General features: G+C 46.4%; 1 protein-coding gene across 1 annotated transcript in view; it reads left to right on the top strand.

Moving 5' to 3' along the window:
- Window positions 1–4,983: 4,983 nt before the first annotated feature.
- Window positions 4,984–20,913, top strand: part of CEACAM19 (CEA cell adhesion molecule 19) — a 19,887-nt gene continuing 3,957 nt past the window's right edge. The window contains exons 1-2 of the mRNA XM_023742778.1: window positions 4,984–5,038; window positions 6,037–6,405. Of these exons, the coding sequence (XP_023598546.1) occupies window positions 4,984–5,038; window positions 6,037–6,405 (424 nt within the window). The remainder of the gene's footprint in view (window positions 5,039–6,036; window positions 6,406–20,913) is intronic.

The raw sequence follows: 20,913 nt of genomic DNA on the forward strand, positions 1-20,913 counted from the left end.
TAACCAATGTCATAAAACAGCATGTGTGTTACTGTTACATGAGAAACTATCTGTTCTGTAAGCCTTCACCTGAAGTACAATAAAATATTTAAAAAAAAAAAAAATATGTGTCAGCTTAGCTAGGCCATGATTCCCAGTATTGTGTGGTTGTCCTCCATTTTGTGATCTAATTGTCTTACGTGTTGTAAATCCTAATTTCTGCCTGTGGTAAATGAGGCAAGATTAGGTTATGTTAAAGAGGATTAGGGTGGGATGCAACACCCTTATTCAAGTCATAGCCCTGAGCCAATGTAAGGGGAGTTTCCCTGGGGTGTGGCCTGCATCACCTTTTATTTTACAAGAGATAAAAGGAGAGAGAAGCAAGCAGGGAGAGAGAAACTCCTACCATCAAGAAAGAAGAGCCAGGAGCGGAGTGCGTCCTTTGGACCTGAGAACCTCCTAGACCTGCGGAAAGTTTGATGCCCCAGAGCCGACAGAGAGAGAAAGCCTTCCCCTGGAGCTGGCGCCCTGAATTCGGACTTCTAGCCTCTTAGATTGTGAGAGAATAAATTTCTGTTTGTTAAAGCCAACCATTTGTGGTATTTCTGTTATAGCAGCACTAGATCACTAAGACAAGGACCAAGGATGGAAAGCAGGGACTATTGCTGGGTAGTTGGAAAATAGTTAAATTTTATTTTCTTTTTAAGTCCATACTGTCTAAATTTCCATAATAAACCTCAGCTTTTCTTTCAAATTGGAGTCCCTTAAGTGGTGCAAACAGTTAACGTACTTGGCTGCTAACCAAAAGGTTTGAGGTTCAAGTCCACCCAGAGATGTCTCAGAAGAAAGGCCTGGTGATCTACTTCCAAAAAATTAACCACTGAAAACCCTATGGGGCACAGTTCTACTCTGACACACATGGGTTGCCATGAGTGGGCGTTGACGCCACAACCACTTTTTTTCCTTTTAATTATGCAAAGGAATCAAAGTCATCATCTGAGAGAGACTAGCAACTGGAAAATCCAGAATAACTGGCAGCTTACAAAACCTTGGATCCTGGCAGGTAACAGTTGAAATTAATCAGAATCCTTGTGACCCCTGAACTCCACTCCCAGTTGTCACTGCCAACCCCCCACCACCCTGCTCTGCTGCACACCCAGTTCCTGCCAGAATGAGCCCAAACTTGGGTCTCTCTGACCCTCCCCAGTTAGCTACACTTGGAAATAATTGCTGGGTTCGCAACAACCTCTCTCAGACAGGCAGATAAGCAACCTCTGCAGCAAGAAGGATTGAGGGTAGAGGGTAGATCCTGGGGGACTTCCAGGCTTAGGGAATGTTGGGGAGGTGGGGCACTGGAAACCCCTCCAGGGAACATGCACTTCCCTCAAGAAGGGTCACAGCATGGTCCGCAGAGGTGGGGCAAGTTCTAAGACAAGGTCAACAGTAATAATCACAACAGCAACAATAACAGATACCATCTGCTGCATGCTGGCAGGGCCTCTTCATAAGGCATCTCGTGACTCCTCCCGACAACCCCATGACATGGGGGTGTTTGTCCCCATTTGCCAGAGGAGGAAGCTGAGGCTCACAGAGGCGAAGTCGTTGGCCCGAGATCCCAGAGCCAAGAGGTTGTTGTTGTTGCTAGGTGCCGTCGAGTCAGTTCCGACTCCTAGCAACCCTATGTATAACAGAACGAAACACTGCCCCGTCCTGCGCCAGCCTCACAATCATTGTTATGCTTGAGTCCACTGTTGCAGCCACTGTGTCAGTCCAGCTCATTGAGGGTCTTTTCCTCTTTCGCTGGCCCTCTACTTACCAAGCATAATGCCCTTCTCCAGGGACTGGTCCCTCCTGATACATGTCCAAAGTATGTGAGATGTAGTCTCGCCATCCTTGCTTCCGAGAAGCATTCTGGGTGTACTTCTTCCAAGACAGATGTGTTCATTCTTTTGGCAGTCTATGGTATATTCAATATTGTTCACCAACACCACCATTCAAAGGCATCAATTCTTCTTCGGTCTTCCTTATTGGTCGTCCAGCTTTCGCATGAATATGAGACGATTAATACACCATGGTTTCGGTCAGGAGCACCTTAGTCTTCAAGGTGACATCTTTGCTTTTCAACACTTTAAAGAGGTCTTTTGCAGCAAGCAGATTTGCCCAGTGCAATGGCAGAGACAAAATGAGAACTGGCTCACCAGCATGTAATAGGGCCGTGTTATGTAAGTCTGCTCTTGTTCAGTCTACCCGGCCATGCCGCCCCTTGACAGGGTTCCAAGTTGGAGTTTTTCACTCAACCCAATTTGGAGACTCTGGAAAATGGCTTCACCTCTGAGAATCTGATGATGTGTGTCCAGGAGACAGATTGTTATCGATTGAATTGTGTCTCCCCAAAATGTGTGTTGGAATCTTAACCCCTATACCTGTGGATGTAATCCCATTTGGAAATAGATAGAGTCTTCTTTGTTATGCTAATGAGATCATATCTGTGTAGGGTGTACCATTAAACCTAATCACTTCAGAGTTATAAAAAGAGCAGATTAGGCAAGAGACCAGAAAAATTCATTGCCATCTAGTCGATTCTGACTCATAGTGACCCTATAGGACAGAGTAGAACCGTCCCATAAGGTTCCAGGGCTGTAATCTTTATGGAAGCAGACTGCCACATCTTTCTCCTGCAGAGCAGCTGGTGGGTTCAAACCGCCAAACTTTTCAGTTAGCAGCTGAGTGCTTTAACCACTGTGCCACCAGGGCTCTTGCACAGAGACAAGTGAGCACAAAAGGGGAGAGATACACGCCATGTGGAAGCTCCAGGGAACATCAGAGAAGCTGAGATAAGGATTTTCCCCCAGAGCAGCCAGAGAGAGCCTTCCCCTAGAGCCGGTGACCTGGATTTGGACTTCTGACCTCCAAAGCGTGAGAAAATAAGTTTCTGTTCGTTAAAGCCACCCACTTGTGGTATTTCTGTTATAGCAGCGCTACGAAACTAAGACAGGCAGAATCAAACACACACGTATTGCTACTGATGCAATCGCTCCTCGGATTCGTGTTCTCTCTTCCTACAGGTCCAGAAATCTCACCGGGGGAAAAGCGTAGCACCCCATCTCAACCCACCTCTCAGGTTCCTGACCGTCGCTGTCCAATAACACTGTCTGTGGTGATGGGAATGTTCTACACGCCTTCCAGGATTGTAGCCCTGGCTACATTAGGAAAGGAGCTTGGTGGTGCAGTGGTTAAGTGCTCAGCTGCTAAACAAAATGTTGGCGGTTCAAACCCACCCAGCAGCACCAGAGGAGAAAAGACCTGGTGATCTGCTCCTGTAAGATTACAGCCTAGGAAAACCCTATGGGGCAGTTCTACTCTGTTACGTGGGAGTCACTATGAGATGGAATTGACTCAACAGCACACAATGACAACAAGCCACGTTAGCGTTACTGGCTATTGAGCCCTTGAAAGTGCCTGGTTTGCACTCAGCTACTAACCGAAAGGTTGGTGGTTCAAACCCACTCAGCAGCACTGAGGAAGAAAGGCCTGGCAATCTGCTTCCGTAAAGACAACAGCCAAGAAAACCCTATGGAGCTCAGTTCTACTCTGTAACACATGGGGTCGCCATGAGTCAGAATCAGCTCGACAGCAGTGGGTTTGGTTGTTTCGGTTAGTTGGGGGAACTACATTTTTAATGAGTTCCATTTTAATTCATTTAAATGTATATTTAACGGTGAGTTTCTGTGCACGGAGATGGGAAATTGGGCAACAATTAGGGATGGTGGTTGCACAATATGATTACTCTAGTTGATATCCCTAAATGCTACGCCTAAAAATGTCAAAAGGGTAAATGTTGTGTTATACATATTTTTTACAACAATTTTAAAAATTATTCAAAAAACCAAAAGAGCTCATTACAATAATAAATAAATAAAAACGTGTACTTAAATGGCCACATATGGTTAAAAACCATGGTATCAGACAGCATAACCCTAGGCCCTTCATCACCCAAGTTCTGTCCCAGCAGAGCTCAAAACCAGGCACAACTGAGCCTGCCCACCTCTCAGCTGCACCTGCCCCCTCCCACTGGCCCTCCACTCCCCGGGATTTGCACCTTGGCTGCTGTCTCAGCCTCCACACCTTTGCATGAGCTGTTTGCTCTTCCTGCTCCACCTCGCCGCATCACACCCCATCATCTGCCTCATTCTTGCTCCTCAGCTCCCATGTTGCCTCCTCCAGGAAGCCCTCCCAACCTCAGGCTGGGTCAGGTGTCCCCTTGGGCTCCTCCATCCCAGCCCGGATCACTCTGAGTCATCACTGTCTGGGGATGGGTCTGTCTCCCCAGAGGCCTGTGAGTCCCACTATGGGCTGAGGCCCGGGAAGGAGCTACCTCAATCACCACCATGTCCCCAGCACCGCCTGGCACAGGGCTGAGCACAGGAGCATGTGGTGGAATGAATGATTGCACAGAGAGATGCTTTTGAAAAACCACACTGAGAGCTTTACAGTGAGCAGCCATGGGTCATGGCCCACCTCTCCCAACTAGTGGTAGACTTGCTTTTCCTTGAACCTCAGTTTCCTCATCTGTGAAATGGGAACGGTTGTGTACGGTGGACACTGAATGAGGTAGTATGTGTTGGGTCTGCCTGGTGCAGGCGGATTGCTCAACTCGAGGCCGCCATGACGGCTGTTATAATTACTGCTGTTGTCACTAACAGTCACTCTGAGTGGGAAGAAAAGGTTGAGGGGTGAAGGGAGGAGTTCTGGGAAGCCTCAAGAAGTTCCCTAGTCACCCTGGGAAACTGGTTCAACCAGAGTCTGCGCTCCCAGCCCGGGGAGCACAGGTGGAGTCTCCAGAGCCTGTGGAAAGGAGGTGCTGAGGCTGGGTTGGCCTCAGACTTGTCACAGAGGCACCCACAGGACCTCCACTGAGCTGATCCATTTCAGACAGCCAGGGCTCAGCCCCTCTGGCCCCTCAGTGTCCAGCGAGTGTCCCCGTGGCATCTATAGGACACCAAGATGGAGATTTCCAGGAGAGCCCAGGGCTGCTTCTCCAAGGACCTGCTACTCTCAGGTAAGGAAGAAACATACACCCAGGGCTGAGTGGGGGAAGGTGGGACTCAGCCCCAGTGGCTGAAGTTTCCTCTTGGAAGAGGGGAAAGATTGTAAAGAATTGAAATTATTAGAGTGAGGGGCAGGGAGGAGGCAGTAGAATCACAACACCATCACCATTCTATCTATGGAATTTTCTAGAATGTCGGGACTCTAAGGGCAGGAATTTATTTGTGTTTGGTTCCCTGCTATATCCCCAAACCCCAAACCCATTGCCGTCAAGTCGATTCTGACTCATACTGACCCTATAGGACAGAGTAGAATTGCCCCATAGGGTTTCCAAGTCTGTAAATCTTTACAGAAGCAGACTGCCACATCTTTCTCCTGCACTATATCCCCAGTGCCTAGAAATCCAGGGAACTTATAAGCATATTCTATGTAATGTATACAACTGGTATCATATCATATATAATTTATACACCTGACCACTGTCTGTCAGTGGAGGTTTGCATGTTGCTATGATGCTGAACAGGTGTCAGCGGAGCTTCCAGACCAAGACTGACTAGGAAGAAAGGCCTGGTGATCTACTTCCAAATATCAGCCAATAAAGCCCTATGGATCACAGCGGAAATTGTCCAGTCTGCAACCAATCATGGGAATAGTGCAGGACCAGGTAGCATTTCCTTCCATTGTGCATGGGGTCGCCATGAGTCAGGGCCAACTCCATGGCAGCTGACAACAACAAGTATTGGTTGAATGAATGAATAACTGAATTCAGAAAGTCCAAGTGTTTCAAAGCAGGCCACACAGCACCTCAGGGCAGACACCTTCTGGGCCAGTGGAATGATAAATCTGTGGCATTCATGTCTGTGTTTTCCCCTCCTGCACCCAGGGCATACATCACTAATCAATCCCAGCACTGTTTCCAATGAGCAACACTCAGAGGGCCTATAGGGAGGAGAACACTGCGGTCCCTGTTTGACACCCCCAATCTCAGGCCTCCCCTGTAACTCTCCACAGTCTCAATCCTGGCCCTCTGGACCCTCCAAAGCTCTCAGGCGGCCCTCCACATCCAGAAGATTCCAGAGCGGCCTCTAAAGAACCAGGACCTCCTCCTGTCCGTCCAGGGCATCCCAGACACCTTCCAGGACTTCAACTGGTACCAGGGCGAGGAGACCTATGGCAGCACAATGCTGTTCTCCTACATTCTAGGGTTAAAGCGGCCCCAGAGGGATGGCAGTGCCATGAGGCAGCGCGACATTGTTGGCTTCTCCAATGGCTCCATGCTGCTGCGCCGTGCCCAGCCCAACGACAGTGGCATCTACCAGGTGGCTGTTACCATCAACCCCTCCTGGACCATGAAGGCCAAGACTGAGGTCCAGGTGGCCGGTGAGTGTTGGGGATTGAGGGAGGAAGTGGGGGGCTAATGCACCCTGAGCACCTACCATGTGCCAGGTCCTGTGCAAACACCATCTCATTGATCCTCTCATTCATCCATTCAACACATATGAATTGAGCGCCTACTGTGTTCCAGGCCCTGAAGATACACAGTATTGTTTAATCCTCTGAAGCATTAATTGACAAATAAAATTCTATTGAGTGCCTACCTTATGCCAGACATAGGGCCAGACCCTGGAGAATGCACTCTGTCACATACTCCTCACACGCATTAATCAAGCAAGTATTTATTGAGTACCTACTGTACGCCTGGAGTCCCTGGGTGCTACAAACAGTTAACATGCTCGGCTGCTAACCGAAAGGTTAGAGGTTCAGTCCACCCACAGGCATCTTGGAAGAAAGGCCTGGTGATACACTTCCAAAAAATCATCCATTGAAAACCTTATGGAGCACAGTTCTACTCTGATACACGTGGCGTCCACGTGAGTTGGATTCAACTCAAGGTCAGCTGGTGGTTTTTTGGGTTTTTTTTAACGTTATTTAGTGCTTATTACATGCCAGCCTTTCATATATTAACTAATATAATCCTCACAGCAGCTCTGGGAGGTGGGTGATATTATGAGACCCATTGTACAGATGAGGAAGCCGAGACACACAGAGGTTCCCAGGGTCCCATAGCTGTAAAGAAAATTAAACAGGAAGTTATGACACAGAAAGGGAAGCCGGGAAGGGCCTCTCTGTGGAGACGGCATTTGAGCAGAGGCTGAAAGGAGGCAAAGGAGTGGGGAAACCATGTGATTTCTAGGGGGAGAGAGTTCCAGGCGGAGGGAACCGCAAGTGCAAAGGTCCTGAGGCTAGACTAGCTTGGTGTGTTCGAAGCATAGACAAAAGAACGCATGGCTATAAGGTGGTGAACAAGGAGGAGGGTGTTAGGAGGTGAGGTCTGAGGCATGTGGGAACCAGGCTTGCAGGTCAGGGGGAGGAGTTGATGAGAAGCCACTCCAAAGACCAAACCAGTTGCCACCAAATCAATTCCAACTCATGGCACCACCACTGTGCCACCAGGGCTCCTTAGCTGCCTCCTACAGACAATAAATTGCTCACTTATTCATTCCTTCATCAAACTCTTCCCAAGTGCCTCCGCTGCATCCAGCCTGCACTGGGCAATGCTGGGGACACAGAGGTGACCCAGACAGCCTGACCTTGCTCTCTTAGCGCTCACAGCCCCGTGGGGAAGACAGACGTCAACTAAATAATCACACACCAAAAAAGAGACCATTATGAACAGTGATAAGCGCTTCAAAGGAAAATACAGGGATTATGAGATTATACAAAGAAGAGCACAGTTCTCGGCTGACACACAGGGGGTCGCCATGAGTTGGGGTGGATTTGACGGCAATTGGTTTGGAGTCTCAGGGGAAGTTGCCTGGGAAAGCCTGAAGGATGAGTGGCTGTTCTAATTACAGGAAACAAGGTGTCCGGGCAGAGGGTTCAGCCTGTGCAAAGGGCCTAGGGCAGGAAACTGTAGGTCTTTGAGCACAGCTGGCAGGAGGCCAGCGTGGCTCAGCAGGAGAGCAAGGAGAGGCACCCCTGAGGCCAGCGCCAGACAGCCAAGGCTCGGGCTTTAATGACAGAAAACCAAAACCCAGTTGCTGTTGAGTCAGTTCTGACTCCTGGCAACCCCATATGTGTCAGAGTAGAACTGGGTTCTCTAGGGTTTTCAGTGGCTGTGATATTTTGAAAGCAGATTGCCAGGTCTTTCTTCCAAGGCACCTCTGGGTGGATTCGACCCGCCAATATGTAGGTTAGTAGCGGATCACTTGACCAATTTCCCCAGAAGCTCTCTCTAATTGGCTCAAAGTGCGGGGCACCTTGTGGAACCCCACGGGCAGCCCCTGGGTGTCAGCTCCATGGGGGCCAGCTTTCTGTCTGGTTCACAGCTGTTTCTTCAGAGTCTAGAACAGGGCCAGGCACACTGTTGAATTGAATGGATGGCTGGGAAGCCCAGCAGGGCCTGGTGGGAAGTGGGAGTGTTTTGGGAAAGGCATGGTGCTCATTCCCCTCCAGGGGGCGCCATTCCTGGTCTTGGCACTGTTCTGGGTTCCATTCTCCGCTCCCTGACATGGGTCTCCCACTGTGATACTGAACAGGGTTTCAGCCCAGGCTTCTTTGCATATTCAGAATCTCTTCTTCCAAAATGCAGAGATAGTGAAAAGGGGAGTGGAGAGCGACACAGACAGACAGAGAGACCAAGAGAGAATGTGATTGGCCCAGCCTGGGCTGTGGGTTGCTTCCCCTGAGTCAGGGGTGCACACCTCACCCAAGATGTGGGATCAAGATGGGGGGTGGGGGCCTGGGGAGCCAGGCTGGGAAGGTGACAAAGACTCAATGCCTGCCATCGCTAGTAAAACTCATAATATATATTTATTATCATTCCTGTTCACCATTCATGCTCCAGTGCCTAGAATTTCACTTGGCACACAGTAAAAAAAAAAAAAAAAATGCCATTGAGTTAATTCCAACTCATGGTGACCCCATCCATATGTGTCAGAGTAGAACTGTGCTCCATAGGGTTTTCAATGGCTGTGGTCTTTTGAAAGTAGATCACCAGGCCTTTCTTCTGAGGCACCTCTGCGTGGACTCAAACCTTCAACCTTTCAGTTAGCAGCTGAGCGCGTTAACCGTTTGCACCACCCAAGAATTTCTGGCACACATTTAAAAAACCAAACCAGTTGCTGTTGAGTCAATTCCAACTAATGGAGACCCCATGTGTTTCAGAGTAGAACTGTGCTCCATAGGGTTTTCAATGGCTGTGACTATTTGGAAGTAGATCACTAGGCCTTTCTTCCAAGGCACCTCTGGATGGATTTGAACCACCAATATGTTGGTTAGTAGCCAAGCACTGAACCATGTTTCCACCCGAGGACTGCTTGGCACACACTAGGCACTCAATAAATATTTGTGGAACAGACCCTTGAATAATTGTTAACGTCTCCCATCTATGGAGCACTAACTACATGTCCAGCACCTCCGAGCTAAGCGTTTTGCCGACCTCACTCATTCCTACCCCACAAGAACCCTATTGTAAAAATGGCATGGCGTCAGACGGCCTCTAACTTCAAGAGGAGGAGAGAGAATCAAGACCAACATCGGCCCAAGGCTGATTCCTCTGAGGTGGAGGTCAGACATACCTCCACCCTCCAACCTTTTCAGCAGTTCTGACACCAGCCATCCCTCCCACGTAGAGCCATCTCCTCCACTTCTCTGCTGGGTTCAGTAATTCTTTGCAATGGCCACATAGAACTCACAGACCATACTCACAGTTATAGGGTTTATTACAGAAGTAACAGGTTACAATTCAGGTTCAGGAACACTCAGGATACGTTCTTCAATCAGGACAGCTTCTAATCAGCCATGCTTGCGGGCATGCCTCTCTCTGGCCCTCAGCATGGCCTCTGCCCTGCTCGGGCAAGTGTTACAAAGCTCTTTTAGCTCTGCCAATAAGCACCCAGAGGTACCCAACTCTGCCAGTAAGCCTCGGCCCAAAGGTGCTCAGCTCTAGCTCTGTGGTTTAGCAAATCTAGCTCCACCGAGTGCCCAGAGGCACCTATTCCACACTAGCAAGCCTCCTGCCCAAAGATACTCAGCTTTCTCACTCTTTGGGCCAGGAAGTTCACCATGCCGTCTCCTGCTAGTTCCAGGAGCTCCTCAGAGTAGTGATCCCACAACCAAAGGACGCACTCCACTCCCGGCTTTTCTTTCTTGGTGGTGGTAAGATCCATTCTGTGTTCTGGAATTGGCTGTCTTTTAAGCCTAGAGGAATGGCAAAACTGACCAATCCCCTCATTAAGGTTCCATACACCTTATTTGCATGGTCCCACCCTCACAAGTGTGCCATGCACTTTATTTACATTATTAGTAAGTTAATCCAATCCCCTTGGCGGGTCACAAGCACCTCATTTGCATAGTCCCACCCAGTCATTTGGTGGGAGTTACAAAGACTATGGCTAGAAGGGCCATGTTAAGTAATTCACTGCACCACAACAGGTTACAGTTCAGGATCAACCTGGAAGTAACAGGAACAACTCGGGATACAGGATACAGTTCTTTGATCGGGATAGCTTCTTCTTGGCCGTGATCACAGGCAGGACTTTGCTGCCGGGCCCTGCTCACGCCTGGCCTCTGCCCTCAGCCCTCACCCTGGCAAGTGTTACAAAGCTCTTTAGATTCACTGATAAGTACATGGAGGCACCCCACTTCACCAGTAACCTCAGAACGAAGGTGCTCAGCTCTAGCTCCGTGGGTCGGCAAACCTAGCTCCACCAAATGCCCAGAGGCACCCTACTCCATCAGCAATCCTCCTGCCCGAAGGTGCTCAACTCTCTCGCTTTGTGGGCTGGGAAGCCCACCACGCTGTCTCCTGCCAACCTTCTTACCTGTGCTGCCACCATTTCTCTGCCACTGCTTCTCTCCATCTTCGATGTTACAGCTCTCTCTCTCTCGGAATCATGGTTCCAGGAGCTTCTAAGTGCAGGGATTCTGGGTCCAATGGCGGACTCCTGGTTCTTCTTTCTTGGTTGTGGTGAGATCCTCTTCCCACCTCTGGGATGGCTCATTTTAAGCCTAATAGGATGGCAAGATTGACCAAACCCCTTATTAGGGTTCCACATACCTTGTTTGCATGGTCCCACTCAATCACGGTGTGTGAGTCAGAGACTATGGCTAGAAGGGACGTATTAAGTTATTCACTGCACCGCTATCTCATGTAATGGTAAAGTTTAACATCAAAATGAACATAATTTTGATATAGTCTTAAACATTTTTACTTTGAATTCTATTGTTTTCTTACCAGATTTTCACTTCAACCACATGAAACTATGTAAATGTGAATACATTTAGGCTGTGGTTATGATATTGTAATTTAAAAGTGTAATTTTAATTTTGCTACACATTTATGTCACTACTATTGCCATTATATTCAGTGATATATGGAAATTATGATTTATGAGTAACATTAGTACAAAAAACATTACTAAGGATTCTGTATGGTCTGGTATGGGAGGAGGTCCATGAGGGGGACACCAGGAGTTACCCCACTGGGTGACACCAACCCTAGTGATGCCACGTACCTTATTTGCATTAGCGAAACTGTCCAATCCCCTTGGTGGGCCACACACCTTATTCCCATAATCCCATCCAATCATTTTGTGGGAGTTTCTTCTATGGAGCACTGAGTACATGTCAGGTGCCTCCAAGCTAAGCGTTTTGCTGACCTCACTCATTCCACCCTCATTTTGTGAGAGTTATAAGACCATGGCTAGAAGGGTCATATTAAAGCAATTCATTGCACCACACCTATGATACCTATGATCCCCATTTTACAGAGGGGTAAACCAAGGCCCAGAGAGGGGAAGTCCCAGCCCAACAATGAGCAGCTCAGAAGGGTGGGGGAGATAAGGCTTCAGTTGAGTCTGGATGATGCCCAGGTCTGTGTCCCTGGCCCCCCACTTCCGAAACCTGGTTCTTTCTCAGCCCTGGCTCCCTCCACGGGGGCTCCTAAGGAAGCAGAGAGGGGTCCCGGTGCCCATGTGGAGAGCAGCAAGCAAGGGGACATGGAACTGCCTTGGCTTCTAGAGGGATGAGCTCAGGGAGTGGAGAAGCAAATCTATTCAGCTCAATGGAAGCGTGACAAAGAAACTGAACTTGTCAGTGATTTCATTCTTCTTGGATCAATAATCAACGTCCATGGAAGCCATGGTCAAGAAATCAAACAACGCACTGCACTGGGCAAATCTGCTGCAAAAGTCCTCTCTAAAGTGCTAAAATAGCAAAGATGTCACTTGGAGGACCAAACCTGACCCAAACCATGGTCTTTTCAATCTCCTCGTATGCATGTGAAAGCTGGGCAGTGAAAAAGGAAGACTGAAGAAGAATTGACACCTTTGAATTATGGTGTTGGCGAAGAGTATGGAACATACCACAGACTGCCAGAAGAACGAACAAATCCATTTTAGAGGAAATACAACCAGAATGCTCCTTAGAAGCAAGGATGGAAAGACTTCGGCTCACTTACTTTGAATACGTCATCAGGAAAGAGCAATTGCTGGAAAAGGACATCATTGTTAGTAAAGTAGATCCCATTGCCGTTGAGTCAATTCTGACTCATAGCGACGCTATAGGACCGAGTAGAACTGCCCCATAGGGTTTCCAAGGCTGTAATCTTTATGGAAGTCAACTGCCACATCTTTCTCCTCCAGAGCCACTGGTGCAAACAGCTGACCTTTCAATTAGCAGATGAGTGCTTAACCACTGCACCACCAGGGCTTCTTTGAGTAAAATTGAGTGTCAGTGAAAAAGGAAACCCTCAGTGAGATGGATTGACGTAATAGCCACAACAATGGGCTCAAAAATACCAACAATCATGAAGATGGAGCAGGACTGGGCAATGGTTCCTTGTTATCCATAAGGTTTCTGTGAGCCAACCCAACTCAACTCTATGGCATCTAACAACACTAACACAAGAGGAACAGCAAAGTGGAGGCTGAACTCCTGGGAATTAGGGAAGGGCCTGGGGGTCTCCACATCAGAATGGGTCACCTCAGCAGCCAGGGCATTTAGTGGTAGAAGGTCTGCATGGTTTGTGAACTTTTGAGGGCAGTCGAGGCCCCAAATTCAACCCCCATATATGCGGGATAGGGTATCCTTAGGTGGTGCAAAAGGTTCAGCACTCAACTACTAGCCAAAAGGTTGGCAATTCAAATCCACACAGAGGTTCCTCGGAAGACAGGTCTGGCGATCTGCTTCCCATAGGTCACAGCCTTGAAAACCCTATGGAGTACAGTTCTACTCTGCACAGATGGCGTCGCCACAAGTCTGGATCGACTAACAACCACCACAATAGGTGAGGTGAGAAGGAAACGATTGGGAGCATTTATGGAACACCAGCTGTGTACCAGGAGAGAATGCTTCATCTCAGTCGTGAGAGGACACGGCACCTCCTCTGTGGCCGGAACAGAAGCCCCAGGGTTTCACCTGGGCAGAAGCCACCCTCAAAATAAAGACTCCATTTTCCAGCCTCCCTTGCAGCGTCCTGCATGGACAGCTCATTCTAATTGGTCTTAAAGCACCGTGCTAACCAAACAAGACACTTTGACATTGCTGCCAACATCGACACGCTGGGCAATTTCACATACAGAATTCTCTTAAATGGAAGATCTGGAAGCTCAGAGATGGCGCGCCCCAGTAGCAGCTGTGGGCTGGAGACAGGGAGCAGCGCCCCCTTCGGGTGGAACAAGAGCGCTCAGGTTACTTTCATCCCTGCCAGGCTCGCTGCCTTTGTTGGGTTGTTGTGGTTGCTGTTCCAAGCTGCTGTCGAGTCACCCCCGCCTCATGGCAACCCCGTGCACAACGGAACGAAATGCTGCCCAGTCCTGCACCATCCCCACTATCGGGACATCACCATTGGGAACCATAGGGCTTTCATCAGCTGATTTTCCTAAGTAGATCACCAGGCCTTTCTTCCTAGTCTATCTTAGTCTGGAAGCTCCACTGAAAGGTGTTCAGCATCACAGCAACACACAAGCCTCCACTGACAGACAGACGGTGGCTGCCCATATGGTGCATTAGCTGGGAATAGAACCTGGGTCTCCCTAATGGAAGGCAAAATTTTTTTTGAATTTTTTTTAATTGTACTTTAGGTGAAAGTTTAGAGCCCAAGTGAATTTCTCATACAAAAATTTATACACATACTGTTTTGTGACATTAGTTGCAATCCCTACAATGTGACAACACACTCCCTCTTTCCACCCCGGGTTCCCTGTGTCCATTCAACCAGTTCCTATCCCTTCCTGCCTTCTCATCCTGCCTCCGGACAGGAGCCGCCCTTCTGGTCTCATGTATCTGCTTGAACGAAGAAGCACATTCCTTACCTGTATTATTTTTTGTTTTATAGTCCTGTCTAATCTTTGTGTGAAGAGTGGGCTTTGGATTAACAGAGCGTCCAGGGGCCATAGTTTTACATGAATTTGAGTTCTGCACCCCACTTTTCTCCCACTCCATCCAGGACTCTGTTGTGTTCCCTGTCAGGGCGGTCATTGGTGGTAGCCGGGCACCATCTAGTTCTTCTGGTCTCAGGCTAGAGGAGTCTCTGGTTTATGTGGATGTTTTGCCTCTTGGGCTAATACTTTCCTTGTGTCTTTGGTGTTCTTTATTCTCCTTTTTTCCCAGTTATCTAGTTTCTCTTCTAGTGTTTGTGCAGCGTTAGTTATGGTTTGTATACTATTTATGGCATGTATTAGGGCTCCTAGCCTTGTCCCTATTTTTTCTTCCATGATCTTTATCATTTTAGATTTTATATTTAGGTCTTTGGTCCATTTTGAGTTAGTTTTTGTACACAGTGTGAGGTATGGGTCTTGTTTCATTTTTTTTGCAGATGGATATCCACTTACGCCAGCACACTTTGTTAAAGAGATTGTCTTTTCCCCCATTTAACAGACTTTGAGCCTTTGTCAAATATCAGCTGCTCATAGGTAGATGAATTTACGTCTGGATTTTCAATTCTGTTCCACTGGTCTATGTATCTGTTGTACAAGTACCAGGCTGTTTTGTCTACCGTGGTATAATAGGTTCTAAAATCAGGTAGTGTGAGGCCTCCCACTTTGTTCTTCTTCTTGAGTAATGCTTTACTTATTTGGGGCCTCTTCCCTTTCTGTATGAAGTTGATGATTTGTTTCTCCATCTCATTAAAAAAACACCTTTGGAACTTGGATCAGGATTGCATTGTATCTGTAGATTGCTTTGTGTAGAACTGACATTTTCACGATGTTGAGTCTTCCTGTCCATGAGCATGGTATGTTTTTCCACTTATGTAGGTCTCTTTTGGTTTCTTGCATTAGTGTCTTGTAGTTTTCTTTGTACAGGTCTTTTACATCTTTGGTTAGGTTTATTCCTAAATACTTTATCTTCTTGAGGGCTATTGTAAATGGTATTGATTTGGTGATTTCTTTTCCGAAGTTCTCTTTGTTAGCGTAGAGGAATCCAACTGATTTTTGTATGTTTATCTTGTATCCTGAAACTTTGCTGAAATCTTCTATTAGTTCCAGTAGTTTTCTTGTGGATTCTTTGGGGTTTTCTGTGTATAAAATCATATCATCTGCGAACACAGTACTTTACTTCTTTCTTACCAATTTGGATGCCCTTTATTTCTTTTTCTTGCCTTATTGCTCTGGCTAGGACCTCCAGCACTACGTTGAATAAGAGTGGTGATAAAGGGCATCCTTGTCTGGTTCCTGGTATCGAGAGGAATGCTTTCAGACTCTCTCCATTTAGAACTATGTTGGCTGTTGGCTTTGTATAAATGGCCTTTATTTATGTCAAGGAATTTCCCTTCTATTCCTATTTTGCTGAGAGTTTTTTTCAGGAATGGGTGTTGGACTTTGTAGAATGCCTTTTCTGCATTGATTGATAAGATCATGTGGTTCTTATGTTTTGTTTTATTTATGTGATGAATTACATTGATTGTTTTTCTAATGTTGAACCATTCCTGCATACCTGGTACAAATCCCACTTGGTCATGATGAATTATTTCTTTGATATGTTGTTGAATTCTACTGGCTAGAATTTTGTTGAGAATTTTTGCATCTATGTTCATGAGGGATAATTGGTCTGCAATTTTCATTTTTTACGGTGTCTTTACCTGGCTTTGGTATCAGAATTATGCTGGCTTTATCGAATGAGTTTGGAAGTACTCCCTCCTTCTCTATGCTCTGAAATACTTTTAGTAGTACTGGTGTTAATTCTTCTCTGAAAGTTTGGTAAAATTCTCCAGTGAAGCTGTCAGGGCTAAGGCTTTTATTTGTTGGGAGTTTTTTTTATTACCTCTTCAATCTCTTCTTTTGTTATGGGTTTATTTAGTTTTTCTACCTCGGTTTGTGTTAGTTTAGGTAGGTAGTGTGTTTCTAGAAATTTGTGCATTTCCTCTAAGTTTTCAAATTTATTTGAGTACAATTTTTCATAGTATTATGTTATGATCCTTTTTACTTCAGTGGGGTCTATTGTGATATTGCCCATCTCATTTCTTATTCAGGTTATTTTCTTCCTCTCCTATTTTACTTTTGTGAGTTTGGCCAGTGGTGTATCGATTTTGTTGATCTTTTCAAAGAACGAATTTTTGGTCTTGTTATCTCTTTCAATTGTTTTTCTATTCTCTATTTCATTTATTTCTGCTCTAATCTTTATTATTTCCCTTCTTCTGGTGCCTGAGGGCTCCTTTTTCTGCTCTCTTTCTGAGTCATTAGGGTTAATGTTTTGATTTTGGCCCTTTCTTCTTTTTCGATATGTGCATTTATTGCTATAAATTGACCTCTAAGCATTACTTTTGCTGTGTCCCAAAGGTTCTGGCAAGATGTGTTTTCATTCTCATTTGATTCTATGAATTTCTTTATTCCATCTTTGATTTCTTCTATAATCCAGTAGTTTTTGAGCAAGGTGTTGTTCAGTTTCCATGTATCTGAATTTTTTTTTACCTTGCTGTTTCTGTTGTTGATTTCTACTTTTATGGCTTTATGGTCAGAAAAGATGCTTTGTAGTATTTCAATGTTTTGGATTCTGCTAAGGCTTGCTTTGTGGCCTAAAATGTGTCTATTCTGGAGACTGTTCCATGTGCGTTGGAGAAGAATGTATACTTGGCTGCTGTTGGGTGAAGTGTTCTGTATATGTCTATGAGGTCAAGTTGATTGTGGCATTTAGCTCTTCCGTGTCTTTACTGAGTTCCTTTCTAGATGTTCTGTCTGGAAGGCAAAAATTAATCATCACAGCGGCCCTGCGAGGAGATGCTATTTTCTTTCATTTTACAGAGGAGGAAACTGAGGTTCAGAAAATCCCACAGTTTACCAGTGCCAGAGTCAGGATTCAAACACAACCCTGCCAGACTCACTCATCTATGGGCTTTCAGTCCTAATTAATTCAATGACTTAGGCATTCTTGGAGAAAATAAAGGCAAAATAAAATAACAATGATATCAACAGTAGAGATATAATAGTTAAATCCACCACCTGTCTGTCAGTTTGTCATACTGTGGTGGCTTGCATATTGTTATGTTGTTAGAAGCTACGCCACCAGTATTTCAAATACCAGCAGGGTCAACCATGGTGGACACGTGTCAGCAGAGTTTCCAGACTAAGACAGACTAGGAAGAAAGGCCTGGCAATCTACTTCTGAAAATTAGCCAATGAAAATCTTACAGATCACAACAGAGCACTGTTCAACTTTCTTGCTTTGCACACGTCATCAGGAGGGAATCGATTGCTAGAGGAGGACGTTATATTTGATGAAGTGGGCCAGTGAGGGCGTGTGAGAGTGTGGGAGACACTCAGTAAGATGGATTGGCACAGTAGCTGCAAAGATGGACTCGAACACATTGAGGATTGTGAGTACGATGCCGGACTGGGCAATATTTCACTCTGTTGCACATACGGTCGCCAAGAGTTGGAGTTGACTTAATGGCAACAAAGAATTGTTAAATAGATTGTATGCTTACTGTGCGCAGGCACCTGCTAATATCGTCCCACAGCCCAGTGAGGTAAGAATTATAATCAGCCCATTTTACAGATTTTGAGTCCTTCGGTTGTGTCATTTGTAAAACAGGACAATGACCCTAATCCCATAGTTCTGTGATCATTTTGCTCTTCTCCACCAAAGCTCCTTGTCTTAGTTATTTATTGCTGCTATAACAGACATACCGCAAGGGAGTGGCTTTAATGAACAGAAACTTATTTTCTCACAGTTTGTTGTTGTTGTTAGGTGCCGTCGAGTTGGGTCTGACTCATAGCGACCCTACGTACAACAGAACAAAACACTGCCCTGTCCTGTGCTATCCTCACAATCATTGTTATGCTTGAGTCCATTGTTGCAGCCACTGTGTCAAGCCATCTCCTTGAGGGTTTTCCTCTTTTTTGCTGACCCTCTACTTTACCAAGCATGATGTCCTTCTCCAGGGATTGGTCCCTCCTGATAACATGTCCAAAGTATGTGAGACGAAGTCTCACCATCCTTGCTCCTAATGAGCATTCTGGTTGTACTTCTTGCAAGACAGATTTGTTTGTTCTTCTGGCAGTCCATGGCGTATTCAATATTCTTCGCTCTCACAGTTTAGGAGGTATCTTAGGCATCTAGTGCTGCTGTAACAAAAATACCACAAGTGGATGGCTTTAACAAAGAGAAATTTATTCTCTCACAGTCTGGGAGGCTACAAGTCTGAATTCAGGGTGCCAGCTCCAGGGTAAGGCTTGCTCTCTCTGTCAACTCTGGGGGAAGGTCCTTCTCATCAATCTTCCCTGGTCTAGGAGCTTCTCAGTGCAAGGACCTCGGGTCCAAAGGATGTGTGCACTATGCCCCTGGTGCTTCTTTCTTGGTTGTATGAGGTCCCCACATCCCTCTGCTCACTTCTCTCTTTCATATCTCAAAAGAGATTGATTTAAGACACAACCTAATCTTGTAGATTGAGTCTTCCCTCATTAACATAACTGCCTCTAATCCTGCATCACAGAGGTAGGATTTACAACACATATGAAAATCACATCAGATGACAAAATGGTGGACAATCACACAATACCGGGAATCATGACCTAGCCAAGTTGATGCACATTTTGGGGGGACACAATTCAATCCATAACAAGAAGCTAGGACCATGCTTTCAGGGAACATCTAGGTCAATTGGCATAACAAAACTTATTGAGGAAATGTTCTGCATCCTACTTTGGTGAGTGGCCCAAGAGACAGAAAGGGCCACATAAACTAGAGACTTCATCAGCCTGAGACCAGAAGAACTAGATGGTGCCTGGCTGCCACCAATGACCGCCCTGACAGGGAACACAACAGAGAGTCCCTGATGGAGCAGGAGAAAGGTGAGGTGCAGAACTCAAATTCTAGTAAGAAGACCAGACTTAATGGTCTGACTGAGACTAGAAGATCTCTGGAAAGCATGGTCCCTGGATTCTCTATAGGCCCAGAACTAAAACAATTTCTGAGGCCAGCTCTTCAGACAGAGATTGGACTGGACTGTGGGACATAGAGTGATACTCGTGAGGAGTGTGCATCTTAGCTCAAGTAGATACAAGAGACTGAACGGGCAGCTTCTGTCCGGAGGTGAGATGGGAAGGCAGAGAGGGTTAGGAGCTGGTTGAATGGACATGGGGAATCAGGGGTGGAAAGGAGGAGTGTGCTGTCACAGTATGGGGAGAGCAGTTAGGGTCACATAACAATGTATGTATAAATTTTTGTATGGGAAAAAATAAAAAAGGAAGCTAGAAGTCTGAATTCAGGGTGCCGGATCTAGGGGGAGGCTCTTTCTCTGTCTACACTGGGGGAACGCCCTTGTCTCTTTAAAGCTTCTATTCCTGGGTTCCTTGGCCATCATGTGGCATGTATCTTCCCCTCTGTTTGTGCTTGCTTGCTTAATCTGTTCTTTTATATCTCAAAAGAGATCGATTTAAGAAATGCCCTACACGAATACTGCCTCATTAACATAACAAAGAAAACCCATTCCCAACGGGATTACAACCACAGGTATTATAAGGGGTAAGATTTACAACACATATTTGGGAGGGACACAATTCAATCCATAACACTTTACACTTGGCATTTCCTAGAAGCAGGTGTCCAGCTTGAAATTCAAGGCTGAAAGGTCCCTGTGCTGAAAGTCAGATGGGGTTGGTCCCAAATATGGCATGTCGCATTTGAGAATCCTGCAAGCCCTCTGTACCCCCTGCAAAACAGCCCACTGCCTTGTCCTTTCACTGGATGAATAGGATCATCATCAACTGAGGTGGGAAAAGAGGTCCCTGGGTGGTGCAAACAATTTGCACTTGACTACTAATCTAAAAATTGGCACTTCAAATCCATCCAGTAGCACCACGAAAGAAAGGCCTGGTGATCTGCTTCCATAAAGAGTACAGCCAAGAAAACCCTATGGAGCAGTTCTACTCTGTCACATTGGGTCCCTATGAGTTGGAATAGACTCAACAGCAATGAGTTTGCTTTTTTTGGTTTTGAGGTGGGACAAAGTGAGCCGGTGGGATGTGGAAGGCATCAGGAGGTGGGCTTTGGATGTGTTGAGGGTGGGTTGGAGGTCCTAGGGAAGCAAAGATTTGGGGGCAGGGGAGAGCCGAGCAGCCCCACCTGGGGCAGGTTGAGCCTTACGTGCAGCAGCATCACGGGCTGTTGTGTACCCAGGAAGTATCCAGGAGAAGGCTCAGGGCTGGAAATACAAAATCCCTCACTGGGGTTCTATGGGTAGTCATTGGTGCAGTATGGGTGGTCGCTGGTGCAGTATGGGTAGTCACTGATGCAGTATGAATAGTCACTGGTGCAGTATGGGTAGTCATTGGTACAGTGAGCAGTAACTGGGACAGTATGGGTAGTCACTGGTGCAGTATGAATAGTCACTGGTGCAGTATGGGTAGTCACTGGTGCAGTATGGGTAGTCACTGGTGCAGTATGGGT

Source organism: Trichechus manatus, unplaced genomic scaffold, assembly GCF_000243295.1.
Source record: "Trichechus manatus latirostris isolate Lorelei unplaced genomic scaffold, TriManLat1.0 scaffold00216, whole genome shotgun sequence".
Lineage (NCBI taxonomy): Eukaryota > Metazoa > Chordata > Mammalia > Sirenia > Trichechidae > Trichechus > Trichechus manatus.